We start from the raw sequence: 17520 nt of genomic DNA on the forward strand, positions 1-17520 counted from the left end.
AAGCATTTCAAGGACTTCCTTCTCAGCAGCCAGGCGGAATTCCACCCCCCTTTACAACTCAGCAACCAGCCACAATAGCAACGGCCCTCCCACAAATCCCTCTTCAACCGCAAGCAGACCAGCTAAACCCACCTGCACCCCCTCACCCAGCCCCTCCCCCTTTCAAACCAACCTTTGATGGGAATCCACACCACCTAGCTTACTTTCTCAGCAGAATTGAGGCTTACGTTGAACAATATAGACATCAATACCCATCACAAAGAAGCCTAATCAACGCCATCTCGGATGGTATGAACGTGGGGCTAGCCTCAGAGTGGATAGCTCAACTACACAATGAACGTGCACCAGAACTAAACGATGTCCACAGATTTAAGGCACTGCTTCGCAACCGGTTTCAAGATGATGACCTAATTGCAGAATGTGAAACCACCTTAAAAACGATGAAGCAAGGTAACAGGCCTCTAAAACAATTTGTATGGGATTTCCGAAGGGTTGCTGGTAATCTTAGACATTGGCCAGATCGCATCCTCCTCCACTACTTCAAAGAGGCAATCGATCAAAACATCAGAAAAGCCTGCTCCACCAGAGGAATCCCAGAACAACTAAATGACTGGTACAACGTGTCCATAGCTCTGGACAGAGAATTCAACCCCCTCCAAAGGCAATCACCAACTACAACTCCACAACGACCACCTACAAGACCCTCCCTCTTAAGACCAACCACACCCTCCACCTTTCAGCCTTCAACGCTTGGAGGTCCAGCCGCTCCGAACCTGACCGAACACTAGTAAGGTCATATATTCAGACCTACCTAGTGGCGATCAGGGCGGCGAAACATAACTATTTCTCCGCACTCATCGCATCGGCAGATAATCGCCCAGCCACCCTGTTTAGGGTGACCCGCTCCCTGCTCACGCAGGAGGCTCGGGAGGACCCCTTACAGGGACGCGCTGAGGATTTTGTTCAGTATCTGTCTGATAAAATTGCTCAGATTCGGGACGGCTTGGACACTGATTGGATAGATTCAGGTGGGATGGCGGAGACAAGTCTTGAGAATGTTATCTGGGCTGAGTTCGATCCTGTGACTCCTGAGGACATGGACAGGTTGTTGGGTAGGTTGAACTCCACCACATGTTTATTGGACCCGTGTCCCTCCTGGATGGTGCTGGCTCCAGGAACCTCCTGGATGGAGGTTACACGAGGCTGGCTCCAGGAAGTTACTAACGCTTCTTTGTTGGAGGGTGTCTTCCCCGCCGCTTTGAAAGAGGCGGTGGTGAGACCCCTCCTCAAGAAGCCCTCCCTGGACCCGGCTGTTTTAGCGAACTATCGTCCAGTCTCCAACCTTCGCTTCTTAGCGAAGGTTGTTGAGAGTGTGGTGGCAAATCAGCTTCCTCAACACCTGGAGGAAACTGTCTATCTGGACCCGTTCCAGTCCGGTTTCAGACCTGGTTACAGCACCGAGACGGCTTTGGTCGCGTTGGTGGATGACCTCTGGAGAGCCCAGGACAGGGGTTGTTCCTCTGTCCTGGTTCTATTAGATCTCGCGGTTCCAGACGCTGCCACATTTTTCCCCTGAGGGGAAGAAGGGGGGTTGAGGGGTATGGTAACATTCTTCAAGTGGTCAAGGTCGGATGGTGTTCACATCTGCAGGAGGAGTGGCGGGAGGATATTCGAATGAACTGGGAGAACGTGAGACCATGTGACCAGCAAAGGGGTTAGCGGGGTGAGACTCTTAGGGTTTGTATAACTGGGAAAAGAATCCGGAAGTTCAGTTTTGGAATTTCACTCATCGTGTGCCAGTTTCCTCATGCTAGTAAAGAACTCTGAAAGACAATGGCTTCTGAGTTTTTTTTATGCAGAAGAGGTTCTTCTGGAACCTTGACACTATGTCTGTATATATATATGACTTGTATATAAACCACTGTTTGTAAGACAAACCTCTGTGTCCTGTATTTTGCTCCTAGGTTGTCTCAAAATAGTAGTCACATTGTAAACACTCTGATTCTTGATTTAAATATGGTAAAAAGCACCCAAAGAAGAAGAAAGAACAACATTAGCAAAAAAAACCCCACACCAACCCTCGCCTGTTTTTGGAAATGGTTCAAGAGGTAACACACACACACACGTGCACACAGAGGGAGAGAGAGAGAGAGAAAGCTGTTTCCCACAGAAAAGAAAACATCAGGAGCCACAAAACCTGAGTAAGTGTGGCTGGAGGGGGTGTTCCTCATGTGTCTGAGTGGGAGTGAGTGACATCGAGTTGGCCATGCCCACCCAGGTTTTGTGGCTCCCAGTGATTACTGAGCTGGGAAACTAATCCAAATGGTTCTGAGTGTTTAAGGTTGCAGACCCCTGGTTTAGAAGGACACCTGCACAATAACAGTAGAACAGTGTCTCTAGATAAAATGTGCAACTTGCTCTTGTTAAAAGTGAAGTCAGTCCTGAACCCTCTCCTGCTTTTACGTTTTTCCTCCTCGTTGATACAAACCAGAAGCTGAGCCAGATTGATCATTAGAGGGAGCCAGATTGTCTCCTGCTTTTCTGCCCTCCCTCTCTCCCTCCCCCCCCTACAGGAATTAAACCTTGGTTTAAGATTCCCTTCCTGGGTAGAAATTGATCTGAATGCCTCTTTTTTTTTTAAAAATTAACTTGTTGCTGAAAGGAAAGCCTCAGCATCTTCTGACAGGCTGACAGGTCCTGCGCATGGTCTGGACTGCCAGAGTGTCGTATCACCATTACTCCTCCTCCTCCTCCTCCTCCTCCTCCTCCTCCTCCTCCTCCTCCTCCTCCTCCTCCTCCTCCCTCCTTGCTGCCCAGAGAAGTGGCAGTAGCTCAGGCCCTCCAGGCCCGTGCCCCCTCTGACAGCAGTGGGTCTCAGGAGCAGTGAAGGAGGGGGGCGTGGGGGGGAGGTAGTCAGAGCCTCGGTGTTGGCCTGGTGGCAGAGGGAGGGTCAGGTGTTGAGCTCAGCTCAGTAATTGGATGCAACCTTGAAGAGTAACCTGGGCAGGATTAAAAAAGGAGGGTTGAAGCTTTCCGGTCCTTGAGCATTTATGATCTTTGCAGAGCAAGAAGAGCAGTACTTTTGGTGGGAGTTTCTCCAGTCATTGATCGGGAGGGAGGGAGGGAGAGCTCTCCTTTTCCAGAGTGGGGTGGAGCTCCTGACTCCTTCCCAAAGGTTGCGGCTGAGGCAGAGGGGCCCCAGAGGGCCAGAGGCATGCCCTCTGCAGAGCAGGCAGGCGGGAAGGCTCCTGGACGCTTTTGTCTTCCCCAGAGAAGAGAAGCAGGATGGCTCTCCTTCTCTGCAGCTTTTCCACAGAGGTGAGGAAACAGCCATCTCTGGTCTCCACTCCTGTAATTCCAGACCCCAAAGAAGGGGCAGAAGGAACATTACACGTGGCTCGACCACCTTATTTCTAGATGGGTGGCAGGTCAGTTGAGGATGCCTCGGTGTTCTCTTCAACCTGGAGTCTTGGCGCCATTTCTGTAGACTCCATGCTCCTTGCCTTTCGGGCTCAAAGGGTGACGTGGGTTGGGGAAATTATTTCTAGTATGGCAAATAAATTGGGATCTGATTAATTTACTATTTTAATTGCATTTGCACATATGGCTGACAGCAGGGCTACTTTTTAAGCAGCACTGAAAATCTTTATTTGAAAGTTATATTATATTTTAATATGTGTTTCCAGGTATTTCCTAATGAGGCATGACAAACTGGGAGCATGTAAAGGTGACTGATCCGGAACATGAAATATTAATTCTTTTAATACGACCTGATAAAATCCCCAAGTGAGGCTGAGATGAGATGCTGAAAATGAATAATTAGTAGGATCCAACGAAAAATAGAAATCACAGAAAGGGAAACGAAGGCAGCTGCCTAATAACTGAACTGAAATCTCTGTGACTATCTAGTGCAGTGACGGCGAACCTTTTTGCCACAGAGTGCCGAAAAGGGAGCGTGCACGTGAGCTTGTCTGGGCTGCAACCTGGAAGAGGAGTTGCCCAGGGCACATGCGCGCGGCCAAAAATGTCCCAGTTTCCAGTGTGTGCATGTGCACCGGCCAGCTAGTCTGGGTTTCTGGCACACATGCGTGTGTGATGATCAGCAATGCTCATGCTCACGCAAGAAAATGGAAGACAAAATTTTTCAGTTTCCAGCACTGAGGCATGCACAAAGGCCAGCTGATCATGATGCACGCATGCGGGCCAGAAACCCAGAAAAGGAATGAGCGACGCCGCATGTGCCAGGCAACATGGTTCCGCTTGCCACTCGGTGCCGAAAAGGTTCACCATCACTTGTGTATGGTCTCCTGCTTGGGGGGGGGGGTTGGGGGTTGGATTTTAGATGACCTATAAAGTCCCTTCCAACTCTATTCATCTGTTAATTTTTACTATTCATTCATTTTAGGTTAATAACATTGGGAAACTCAAGGACTTTCTTCTGCAGCACCGGAAAGATTACATAAATGCTTATAGGTAAGTGTCATGATTGAAAAAGTGAAAATTGGCAATTGTGAGAAAAAATATCAATGCTCCCGTTCCAGCTTGCCAGTCTGACACTGAATTTAGTGATATGGTAGGAAGCGTAATTATCCTTGGAATAGGAAAAAGAAAGTTTATATACGGTAAATTGGAGGGCTCTTGTAAGGGCTGAATCCCAGCAGATGCTTGGGGGCATTTTAATATGTCGCTGCCAATCTTTCTGTGTGAGGCTTCTGGAATGGTAATAAAGGCATCAGGATGCATAGTTTTCAAGGGGGAGGAGGAATATAACAAATAGGAGTCCCTGGTTGCCACTTGATTGTTGCAGTTGCATGGCTCTATAAGTACATAAATAGACATGCCACTAGCATATGCGAATTCTGCTAATTCTAATTATTTTAATAGGCCCTTATTGTGCCAGGTAAACAAATGTCACAAAAAATGGGGAAGGAGTAGAAATGTGAGAATTCATTTAGAATAAAGAAGTTTACGCTGCAGTCCCTCTCTTCTTCTGTTCACTCAAATGACCTCATGACTGAGTTGGACGTTACATTAAGAGTAATGTAATGTAAGAGCTCTGAGGCAGGTAATCAATTTTCATAGTCAACATTCATTATTCTTTTCTAAAGATTGTGCAAAGTACTATGTTGTCTTGAGATTTTCTTCAGAAAACATGGCTGAATTATTGGCTGTCTTTCCCAGCCATCTCATGTCTGAGTATGTGCGAATGTCTGACACTGACCGAGATCAGATTGACCAAGATGCCCAAATCTTCATGAGAACCTGTGCTGATGCAATTCAGCAGCTCAGAGCAGAAGGTAATTTGAACTACATTTAGCCAGACTGGCGGAGAGCTCTTTTGAGGAAAATAACCTTCTGTATCTTTTCATTTCAGCACACAAGGACATCCGTTCCCCACAAGTGAAACAGCACCGAGAAACTGTATTGGATTTCATTGCAGATTATTTAAAAAGTATCAGTTTTTCTTGAAATAACAATACTTGTGTTTGTATGTTTTGCAAAATTAGTCTCTGCTATTTGTGACCACTTCATTTTCAGAAATTCTCTTCCATATGAGGGGCAATTGAAAAGCAAGTTCTCCAGTGAGAAAGGAGGAGTCTGGCAATTTTCTGGAAGAATCTGGCTGGCAGCTGGAAGCTGAAGGCAGTGGCCTAACTCAGCCTGGTGGACAGTAGTTTCTATGGACAGTGGGCTGGGGGCTTAGTGATAACGGAGTAGTTCTCAAACGCACAAAAGCTTTTTAACTGCTTGGAAAGAGGCAAAGGGTTCTTAATAAATCCACTAATAGTAGTGAGCCAGTAAAAAAACCATGACAATATTTAAAACAGCAGAAAATATTTCATTTCATTAGCATCCATTTTTAATAATACTTCTATTTTTTTCTACCTCCTAAATCTTGAAATCTTACCTGTGTAGTCACTAGGAATTGAAAATGGCTTGATGGCACATGATCATTCAAGTCCTGAAATAATTAATCCTCTTTTCTCCAAATAAGATAAAAAATTGGCATATAGCTAATAATAGAGTCATATCGTTCATTTCCATAATATTGGACTAGCCATTTTCTTGCTGCTGTTAAAAAAAATTGGAAAACAAATTTTATACCCATTTATGCACCAAACCTTTTTTCAGCAATCTAAAATTATTTCACTAATTTTAGAAGTCGAGTAAGGCAATGCAGTTTTTAAAATGCTCAATGCATTTCCTATTGTATATTATTGCAATAACTCTTATTGAATAAGGTAACCTTCACCAGTGTCCCAATATTCGAAACGTTGCCGGTCAGAAATACCAATGCAAGTTCGCTTTAGCCCAAAGGTTTAGCCACTCCATTATCCCAAATAGATTTGGAAACAATAGTAAATTTTAAGTTTAAATGTTTTTGTAATAAAGATACATAAATGATCAGGTCTGGGAGGCTTTACTGTGGTTATGCTTAAAATGAGGACTAGAAAAAAATAATTTAAATGATCAAATTGAGGTCATTCTTTTATGTAATAAACCAAGAAGTTGGTTTATTACATTATAAAAATTGCTACAAAAGAGAAATGCAACCATAATTTATAAAACAGGAGTACTGTAGTGGAAACTGCTCTTCTGTATAAGCCATTTTTCAAAAAAAGATAGGCAGGCATGTAATAAAGTAGAGTTGGCAGTAAATTTGAGAACACAAGACTGTATCCCAAGTATAGAGACCTGGTTCAGTTTAGATGGCTATTTCCCATATATATATATGGGAATATATATATATGCAGGTTTTGGTATGTTCGGGTCTTTTCTTACACGGGAAAAGACCAGAACATACCAAAAACTGCATACATATACCCGTGAAAACTATAAAAATATAAAACCTGTATACATATACTCGTGAAAACTATAAATATAAATATAAAACTCTCTTTCACAGGAGTGTGCAAGCTGTACTCGGAACAAAGAGCAATACGGGTCAAGCGCGTAGTGGATAAAAAGAGATTGTAAGTGAGACTGTTGTTACTGCATTGGAAGATCTTGTCAATTTCTGTGCAAACATCTTGGTCTTTCAGAAAAAAATATTTAATTCCCTTCCAGTATTGATTCTGAAGCTTTTTGTAATGTTTTTGTAATAAAGATACATAAATGATCAGGTCTGGGAGGCTTTACTGTGGTTATGCTTAAAATGAGGACTAGAAAAATAATTTAAATGATCAAATTGAGGTCATTCTTTTATGTAATAAACCAAGAAGTTGGTTTATTACATTATAAAAATTGCTACAAAAGAGAAATGCAACCATAATTTATAAAACAGGAGTACTGTAGTGGAAACTGCTCTTCTGTATAAGCCATTTTTCAAAAAAAGATAGGCAGGCATGTAATAAAGTAGAGTTGGCAGTAAATTTGAGAACACAAGACTGTATCCCAAGTATAGAGACCTGGTTCAGTTTAGATGGCTATTTCCCATATATATATATGGGAATATATATATATGCAGGTTTTGGTATGTTCGGGTCTTTTCTTACACGGGAAAAGACCAGAACATACCAAAAACTGCATACATATACCCGTGAAAACTATAAAAATATAAAACCTGTATACATATACTCGTGAAAACTATAAATATAAATATAAAACTCTCTTTCACAGGAGTGTGCAAGCTGTACTCGGAACAAAGAGCAATACGGGTCAAGCGCGTAGTGGATAAAAAGAGATTGTAAGTGAGACTGTTGTTACTGCATTGGAAGATCTTGTCAATTTCTGTGCAAACATCTTGGTCTTTCAGAAAAAAATATTTAATTCCCTTCCAGTATTGATTCTGAAGCTTTTTGTAATGTTTTGTAATGTAAAGCTAACAAGCAAACATTGTAAGCCTTTCTTTTTAAACTTACCCAGAATTTTATATAGATTTTTCCCCCTCTTTGCTTTCCTTTTTTTTTTTTTTTGGCAGAGTGATAATGTATAATAATAATAATAATAATAATAATAATAATAATAATAATAATAATAATAATAATAATAATAATAATAATAATAATAATTTAATTTGTATACCGCCCTTCTCCCGAAGGACTCAGGGCGGTGAACAGCCAGAATAAAAATACAGAAAGAATAACAAATACAACAATAAAAACAACCCTTAAAAAACTTAGTCCATTGACCAAATTTAAAATACAATAATACCCTATAAAATTAACAAAAATTTAAAACCCATAAAATCAAAATTAAGATTCTAAAAATCAAGCCAGTCCAGCAAGACGAAATAGATACGTTTTAAGTTCGCGGCGAAAGGTCCCAAGGTCAGATAGTTGTAGAAGTCCAGGGGGAAGTTCATTCCACAGGGTAGGAGCCCCCACAGAGAAGGCCCTCCCCCTGGGGGCCGCCAGTCGACATTGTTTGGCTGACGGCACCCTGAGGAGTCCCTCTCTGTGAGAACGCACCGGTTGCTGGGAGATAGAAGACGGCAGTAGACGGTCCCGTAAATATCCCGGTCCTAAGCCATGGAGTGCTTTAAAGGTGGTAACCAATACCTTGAAGCGCACCCGGAAGACAACAGGTAGCCAGTGCAGTCTGCGCAGGATAGGTGTTACGTGGGAGCTTCGAGCTGCTCCCTCAATAACCCGCGCAGCCGCATTCTGGACTAACTGGAGTCTCCGGGTGCTCTTCAGGGGGAGCCCCATGTAGAGAGCATTGCAATAGTCCAAGCGAGAAGTAACGAGAGCATGAGTGACCGTGCATAGGGCATCCCAGTCTAGGAAGGGACGCAACTGGCGGATCAGGCGAACCTGATAAAAAGCTCTCCTGGAAACGGTCGTCAAATGGTCTTCAAAGGACAACCGACCACCCAGGAGCACGCCCAAGTTGCGCACCCTTTCCATCGGGGCCAATGACTCGCCCCCGACAGACAGCCGCATCTGCAGCTGACTGTACCAGGGTGCCGGCATCCACAGCCACTCCGTCTTGGAGGGATTAAGCTTGAGCCTGTTCCTCCCCATCCAGACCCGTACGGCTTCCAAACACCGGGACAGTACCTCGATAGCTTCCTTGGGGTGGCCTGGGGTGGAAAAGTACAGCTGCGTGTCATCAGCGTACAGTTGGTACCTCAGCCCAAAACCACTGATGATCTCACCCAGCGGTTTCATATAGATGTTGAACAGGATATAACGATAGCTTAAGCCTCTCAATGTATTTTAGCTGAATTCAGTGGGATTTCCTTTTTGAGCAGTTACACTTAAGTTTATTATACAACGTTGCTAATTCAGCACTGATGGTAACTGCATACAATGCACAAGGGGGCCGAGCTTTTCCCAGGGCTGTCAGTATAATTACGCCATGCAGCATAATTAACCAGAGGGGATAACAAGCCCACTGCACAGGTTGGCGTGGATTATGTAATCAGGAGAAGTGAATGAATCATCCCGAATACATGGTGCGCAAGGCAAATTACCTTAAGGAAAGAGAGAACAAACTGTTTCACCCTGTCAAGAAATTATGAATTTCCATATCCTGCTCAGAATGTGAACCTCCCAAACCTGCTTTTCCTAAAAGTGTGTGTGTGTGTGTGTTTGGGGGCTGCAATTGCACGTTGCTGGGAGGGCTACAGGTTTCCCATTTCTAAAGTAATATTGAACATATTTAAACGTGTGGTAATAATCAAGCAACCAACTAATATCTAATATCTGTAAATTATTTATTTTGAACTATTCTTCCTTGCTTTTATTTTTTGCAAAAATACCCATTAAGTTGGGAAAAAGGAATTGGCCAGAAGCCTAACTCTACATGGCAAAATGAGTCAGTCACCTTTTATGCCCTATAGAAGATCTTGAGGAATCGTCGGCTTATTTCAGTTCATCAGACATACCCCTCTGGCACTCATCATGTTTATGACAATGAGCATATTATAGTTCTAATCCACCCACGACTGAAGTGGTGTGTATAATTCAAATACGATTTAATTCAGTAAAAGCAAGAGCATAAGTAGCATGGGAAGGATTAAAATAAAAGGATAGTTTGGGGTAATGCTGGTCAACTGGACCAACTGACCACAAAGCTGACAGACAAGGGGGGCCTCCTGCTGTCCCTGAAAAGACTACCCCATGGAGGGAAAATTGGCTTCCCTGGGAGGGTTCCCCCACCCCCCAGGGCTTTCAGGGGAGGAGCCCCTTCCCCACAGAGGGCGTCTGGAAAGGGAAGCCCCTGGAGGAGAGCTGCTGAATGTGACCCAAGTGACATCCTGGCCTGGCTTCCTCTTTCTCTCCCTCTCTCTCTCTCTCTCTCTCTCTCTCTCTCTCCCTCCCTCCCTCCCTCTCTCTCTCAACAGCTGCCATTTAAACACAGCAGAGGAATAAAGCCAGCAAAGCAATTTTTTTTCTACCATGTCTGACAACACATTTATTGCCAGCCTAAATTAGAAATGTTTTCTATAGAGCAATTGTTAAATCCAGAGATGATTGCAGAATAAGAGGGAAAAATCCAGAATCCTAGGAACCCACCCTCTGATTTTAAATGTAATCATTGATTTATCTTGGATCTTCCATTCTCAGGTGCCTGCTGTCCTCCTTGGGAGTAAAATCACCCCTGTGTTGAGCGCAACCCCTGGGGACCAAGGGATGGCGCCTCCGGGTGGATTTATTGGCAGCAGGACCTGAGAGGTGTCCTTCCAAGATGTATTTCAGCTTCTCGGTCTGGTGTTCCCTGGTGGCCCCCAGGCCCAAAGCTGGCCTGTTCTGATTGGGCCCAGACAGGGTCATCCGGAATGATTCCACCCAAACCAGCCTTTAAATATCTGTCAGTCACTTGGCTTGTTACGCATTACGGCATTTAGACAGAACAGAGAAAGGGGGAGACGTTTCACTTTCCTGTTTCTTTTATTATTTGCCTTATGTTTCAGTTATTGTGGAAGTTTGAACCAAATTCAGAAATTATTTGTGGTGGTATTTGATTGCTTCCCAAAAGGCTCTCTGTCACTTCTTGCCAGGGTGGTGGGGTGGTGCTGATTATTTGATTGCACCCACTGCTGCTGGGACAGTGGTAAGCAGGGCAGGCACACGGTGTGTGTGTGTTTGGCAGGGGCTTGGGGTGGGCACAAGAGAATCCTGGTCTCTGGGAAATGGCAGAGAGTGAGTGAGCCTGGCCTTGAGGTGCCCCTGTGTGAACAAGGGGAGAGCCAGGCAGGCTTTCCAGGCTGATGGGTGGAAAGGAGGAGAGCAGCACTTGGTTGTTTACCTCTCATGTTTTGTTCCTTTAGATCCAGGCTTGAGCCTGAGCAAAGCAGTAAGTCAGCACTCACTGCTTCTTGTGGAAAAGCGCCCGAGACGGAGACGGAGGCTTCTCCACCTCCTGAAGAATTGGAAGAAAAACTCACCAGGGAAGGCAGCCGAGGTGGTAATCCCTTCCTGCCTGTAATATCACAACATCCATGCTTTAAATGCTGTAGAATGTTGAGGCTCATATGGCTTCCGGTTGGGGAATTTTCTCTTTTATTAACTCAGGAAAAATAGTTTTCAGTTATTTATCATTATGCTACATTTACAGTGTGTTGCTTGAAAGTGAAATGGTATATTTCATGGGTTTCAGAAATGGTACAATATCAATATTGACTCACTCATTGTGGAGCCTTCCAGTCAGTGGGGCTTGTTTCCCATGTTTCCCTCCCTGCTGGAGGAGGGCTTCTGCTACAGCAGCAGCAGCACACTGCTGGCTCTGCGACTTTTACTGGAACTCGCTCGGGGAAGGGAGGAATTTCTGTAGGCAGCAAAGAGGAGCATCTCTTGGCAGGACCAGGAGAAGAAAGAGTCGCTTAGCTGAGCTGCACAGTTTCTGGCCTTTCCCCTGGAGGGCGACCCTCAGACTTCTGAAGAAGGGATTTCACCCAGGCTCCTAAGGATGGAAAGAAGAGAAGAGAAGCTCGGGCTTCCTCTAAGGGGAGAAATCCAATGGCTCTCCCAAAAAGGACGCTCATGGGGATGGGGGACTCAGTGGTGAGAGGAACAGCGTCAGCCATCCACAAACTAAATATGAGAACAACGGAGGTCTATTATCTAGTAAAGGTAAAGGTTCCCCTCGCACATATGTGCTAGTCGTTGCCGACTCTAGGGGGCCGTGCTCATCTCCGTTTCAAAGCCGAAGAGCCAGCGCTGTCCAAAGACGTCTCCATGGTCATGTGGCCGGCATGACTCAACGCCAAAGGCACACTGAACGCTGTTACCTTCCCACCAAAGGTGGTCCCTATTTTTTCTACTTGCATTTTTACGTGCTTTCAAAACTGCTAGGTTGGCAGAAGCTGGGACAAGTAATGGGAGCTCACCCCGTTACACGGCAGCACTAGGGATTCGAACTGCTGAGCTGCCGACCTTTCGATCCACAAGCTCAACGTCCTAGCCCCTGAGCCACCACATTTCTTTTGTCTATTATCTACTATGTGCAAAGATCCTGGCTGTTGGCCATGGTTTGTAAAATCAGAAGATTTGACCAATAAACCTGCTGATGATTACTATCCTTTTCTTTGATTTCATGTCAGAACTAGTGACATCCCCAAAAGAGGCTGGAAAAGATTATTAGGAGGATTCCAAGTTGCTAGGGAGGAAGGCAGAAGAGTTGATCATGGATATTGTCTATACTTCAAGCTGAAGTTCAAGGTCACAGAGGAAATGAAGGATTTTGGAGCTGAACTGCTGATTGGAGAGAGTCTTGTTGAGAAAATTCCCATAGTATCTACAGGGATGCTCCTGGTGAGAGATCAGGTAGACCAGGAGGAGAGGATTTGGAACGTGTCTTGCTGAGGGAATCTGGAGGCTTTTAAATAGATCTGGAGGGGAAAGGAGGCCTATATCCAAAACCACATTCAAGCTATAGAATTCTGTTAAATATAAGCAGTAAAGATAGTGTTGCATTCCTGGTTGTATTTCTTGTCAGGACTACCTCACAGAGACATGACTCTTGGAGATCTGAAAGTACCCCTCCTGTTCCTTACTTTTACAATCCTGAAAACCAAGGAGGGTCCTTTCTGAGACATTTTCACCCCTTCAAACTCCAATTTTACTGTTACTGTCAGGCTGTTGTCTAGGCTGCAGTCATTCCATCCCACTTGAGTGAGCCTCTGGCACCTTGAGTAGACTTGACCAGTTGGAGTCCAGTTTGGTGCAGAACTGAGCAATTTTGTCAGTCAGATAGCCAGAATACTTCATGGATGATCCAGCGGCCTGTCACTACATAACAAGGACCGGGTCCCTCCAAAATGGGCCATTGGATGGCAATTGACAAACCCAACAGGTCAGAGAAGTACATTTTGCCATCCTTATTGCCAAAGGTGATCCAGACTATGGACCAGGTTTGATTGGATTCACTCTTATTTCTTCCATCTCTTGGGGTGCTTCATGTTCTGGAACTCTTTTGTAAAGAGCGCTCCGGGAACAGCACAGAGGGAGAACTCACGTGGTGCTGACAATGCCCCCCCCCAGCCCATTCCACACAGTGACCATGGTCTTAGCCAAACTGCCCACCAGGCTCTTGGGAAAAACCCTAAGCTCTGCCGTGGGATCCTCCAGTCCTTCCATGGGGAGGATGGCACCAGTCAACCAGGGGGCTGTCAGAGAATGAGCCACCTGTGGCAATGCAGTTGTGGCAGTGGAGGATGATCCTCCCTTGCCAGATCGTTTTGCGGTTGCCCGAAAGCAAAGGCAGACCCAGTGGGCAGCCTCTTGGATTGGGCCCTCAACGAGAAGGGGTAGGTCCCATGGAGGCCACCAACTCCTGAACCACCCTGGGCTCAACACCACCACCACCAGCTGGCTGGACATGTTTTAAGATCTTTGGGCATGAATAGCAAGGACTGACTCGTCTAGGCCAGGGGTCTGCAAACTTGGCTCTTTTCAGCTTGCTGGCTGAGGAACTCTGGGAGTTGAAGTCCACAAGTCTTAAAAGAGCCAAGTTTGTAGAGCCCTGGCTTCACTTCATATTGAATGGGACTAGCAATTTGGGATTGGCTTCATGCTGATGACAATTTTGTTTGGCTTCTTTTGCAGAGAGGAACCTAGTTGATGAGCATGCTGATTTTGGCCTTGGTCAAGACAGCAGAGGAGAAGACGAGCTTTCCCCTGAAGAAATCCAAATGGTAATTTATCTTTTCCTCTTGAGCAGGACGCTAGGAAGCATCTGCTGGGGAAACTGTTGCAAAGTCTTTCTGAAAGGACCACCTCAGGGAAGGGTGCAAGCAGATGCCACCTGCCAAGAAGACTCCCTCTCTTCTCTGGGGAACAGCTAGGAAACAGTGGCCTGCTGGGGGTGGCTGAGCTCCTTCAGCAGGGTGGAGAAACGGAGCTCCGATCCTGAAGATTTGAGCTCCCTTCGTGTACAGGAGCTGCCATCCTGCCATGGTGGGCAGAGAAGATGCTTAAATCCTGATGAGCCAAGCTTCATTTCTGCACCCTGCTAAAGGAGCTCCCTTCTCCGCACGGTGGGGAGCTGACATCCCATGGCAGGCAGCTGTTTTCAGCCATCCCCGGCTGGGCCTTCAAAAGCCAAGCAGGATTTTCTGCGCCTGAGCAGCAGGAAGATCAGGAGCCTGGGGGCTGCCTCATGTGGGTGGGAGAGACCCGGCACAAGTGTCTGTCCCTCAGGGACTGAACCCCACCCCCACCCCTTCGATTTTGACAGGGAGGATCTTCAGCTCCTGAATGGAGCTTCCCAAGGCCTCTCGCCCATCAGCCTGCCTGCCCTCTGCTTACATGCTGGGCAGCCTCTTCTCTTCTCAACACTTGTGCACCACCTCCTGAATGGCCAGCATCAGGAAGTCTCCGGAATTGTAGTCAAATTTTCTCAATAGAAATTTGAAGATCTGATGGGTATATTTTTAGGTACAGTTTGCATGGATGTGAATAGGCTTTTCTTCTTTTTTAATTGGATGGAGTGTAATGTTTTCTGGCTTCTGTTTGTTTGATCTCTGACCACATAACTGTTTCGCAAATCTTTTCAGAAATATTTCTGCTGCATTAGTAGTAGTTTTACCTTGAATATAGAAATAATTCTCATTCCTCCTTCCCCCTCCCCCCCAACTCCCCATAACTCAGTTAAAGAATACTTGCTCAGAAATTGCCGGGAAAATGGATGCATATTTTTAATCTTAGAAGAAGGCAGATATAGATGAAGAGCGTTGGAGAGGAGAGCCCTAAATTCAGATCTCTCTTCAACAATTCTTAGATCATCATGTCTTCTCCTGGACCTTCCTTGTGTGATACTGGCAGGGATAGCCTAATAAAAACTGAATACCTGGAAAGAGTTTCACTGAAACTTACTCTTTCACATAGATGGTCCATTGGAACTAAGCTTTAAATTGCAATAATCTTTGCCTTTCTCCTCCCCACCCCCCACCCCAGTTTGAGCAGGAAAACCAACGCCTTGTGGGTGAAATGAACAGCCTGTTTGATGAAGTGAGGTACAATTTTTTTCCCTTCTGTTTGCTTTTTTTCCACATTTTGATCAAGGTTCTCAGCCCACATCACCTGCTTGAGGTGAGGTCACGTGGGCAGCACGGTGGGGATTGGTGCTCATCCCAGTGGCGTGTCTGTAGATTGGCCTCTCAGTGGGGTTGGTGCTTTCTACGAATTCTGTGCTCTGGTTCAGCCTGTAGTTTTTGCAGCCTATTAAATTTCCAAACTCCAACAGGATCCATCTCTGACTAATGCTGTTTTATATTGCACAGATAATAGGTGTCCAGTTTTTCTGTCTAGTAGTCTGCATTTTTACACACCGAGAACTTACACCTAATTATATAAATTGTATTTTTCCAATGTTACTATAAACAACTGATCTGCTTTGTATTAAGCATCTTATTGAAAATCTGTGTCCAGTAAGGCTTTACTATCTTAGGAATGTAAGATATTCTATTTACTTCATTCTGTAAAAATGGGAAATGTTTATTCTTAACTGTGTTTATAAATAACAAAGTATTTTTGCTTTCTTTTGTTATATTTTGATCATTTTTAGGCAGATAGAAGGGAAAGTAGTTGAAATATCTAGACTTCAAGAAATATTTACAGAAAAAGTATTACAACAGGTAAGAAGAATCCCACATTTGACTCTTTCACTAAAGCATTTTGAGCTCTAAAAAAATGCATGGCACCCTGTAGGATAGAGGCAAAGTGTCTATGATGATGGAGCAAAATATGAAGATACTGCCAAATTCCCAGATAATTCTTCCAATTCCCAGTGCAGCCTAGATCCTTGAAATTGTCTTGTGGTCTCTCATCCAACTCCTGTCCGCCTCAAAAGTCATATTTACCTTTTTTCAGAAGGGTTCAGCCAAGGTCATCTAGATACTGCCATTTGCAGAGTCACCAAATATGTGTTAATTTAATTTCTAGGAAGCTGAAATTGACAATATCCACCAAATAGTTGTGGGTGCAACGGAGAACATCAAGGAAGGCAACGAAGACATAAGAGAGGTAAACTTGGCCAAGGCTTTCTTGCTTTTTATTATTCTTGACTGGCCCATGGCAAGTTGTACTCCAGTAGCGTGGCTCTGTTGCATTTTGAAGGAATAGTCTTGTTTCTGGTTACACTTGTTCTGTGTGGTATGAAGATGTGCACATTCATTCATTCATTCATTCAGTTATATAGCCCCTATCTTATAAAACCCTGGGCAGCTCAATCTGTGTAAGTGCCGCCCTGTCCAAAATTAACTGTGGGCAGTATTTTTAGCTGTGGGCCAACCACTTTCCTTAAGAAGGAAAGATTGGAGACTGGACAAAAGCTCTCCAATGCTCTGGGGTCCAGAATGGTGTCTTGGAGGGGGGCAGCTCTCCACTGCCTCCAGTCAGCTCTGCTTGGTTCCCCCCCCCACACACACACACACAAATGCAGGCTGAGATCCTCTGCACCAGAGACGCCCTAACCCCTCAAGCACCATTCTTTGGTCAAAGCATCCTGTACACTTTGTAAGCAAGGGCCGATGGACAACTGATAAAATGCTACTTTTTTCTTACTTCAGCTGAACAAGTGGCATAAAACAAAATAAAAGGGGGGGGGGGGCGGTGAGAGCATACATTAAAAACCTTAGTGAATATGTCAGTCATAATTTGATTGGCCTTTTCTTTCTGTATTCTGCTCTTAGAGGTTGCCATGAGGAACAAAAGAACTGAAGACAAAAACTATGTTGGAGGCATAAACTGAAAAGAGTTTTGCACATTCCTGAATTGCCCACTGCAAATTACGTCTTTTAAAAGGATGTTTTTGTTCTCCACAGGCAATCAAGAATAATGCTGGATTTCGAGTGTGGATCCTCTTCTTCCTGGTCATGTGCTCCTTCTCTCTGTTGTTTCTGGACTGGTATGGAAGCTGATTCTGGCCAATAAAGCCTGCGGAACCACCTCGCCAGGTGACACTGTAGTTCACGCATCAAATATGTATATATTGTATGTATGTTTATATATGTGTGTGCCTCTGTAAACTAGCACTCAGGAACATCTCAAAAGTCATAGGGAGCTTTAGGCAGCAGGAAACTGGATGGCTGCCAGGAAATGCTCCAGAAAAGTGTTGACAGGTGCATGATCA

General features: G+C 44.7%; 1 protein-coding gene across 5 annotated transcripts in view; it reads left to right on the forward strand.

Annotated features, from left to right (window-relative positions):
• The window catches only part of STX18 (syntaxin 18), a 48578-nt gene that overhangs the window by 21382 nt on the left and 9676 nt on the right, over positions 1–17520 (forward strand). For 3 of the 5 annotated variants that reach the window (XM_058193401.1, XM_058193402.1, XM_058193400.1), the window contains exons 2-11: positions 4406–4473; positions 5182–5297; positions 5375–5452; positions 7621–7687; positions 11219–11352; positions 13995–14083; positions 15345–15403; positions 15955–16024; positions 16332–16412; positions 17213–17344. In XM_058193401.1, coding sequence (XP_058049384.1) covers positions 4406–4473; positions 5182–5297; positions 5375–5452; positions 7621–7687; positions 11219–11352; positions 13995–14083; positions 15345–15403; positions 15955–16024; positions 16332–16412; positions 17213–17308 — 858 coding nt within the window. In that variant the 3' untranslated portion in view covers positions 17309–17344. The other 2 variants (XM_058193404.1, XM_058193403.1) reach the window with 2 other exon arrangements.

This window comes from Ahaetulla prasina, chromosome 8 (assembly GCF_028640845.1).
Source record: "Ahaetulla prasina isolate Xishuangbanna chromosome 8, ASM2864084v1, whole genome shotgun sequence".
Classification (NCBI taxonomy): domain Eukaryota; kingdom Metazoa; phylum Chordata; class Lepidosauria; order Squamata; family Colubridae; genus Ahaetulla; species Ahaetulla prasina.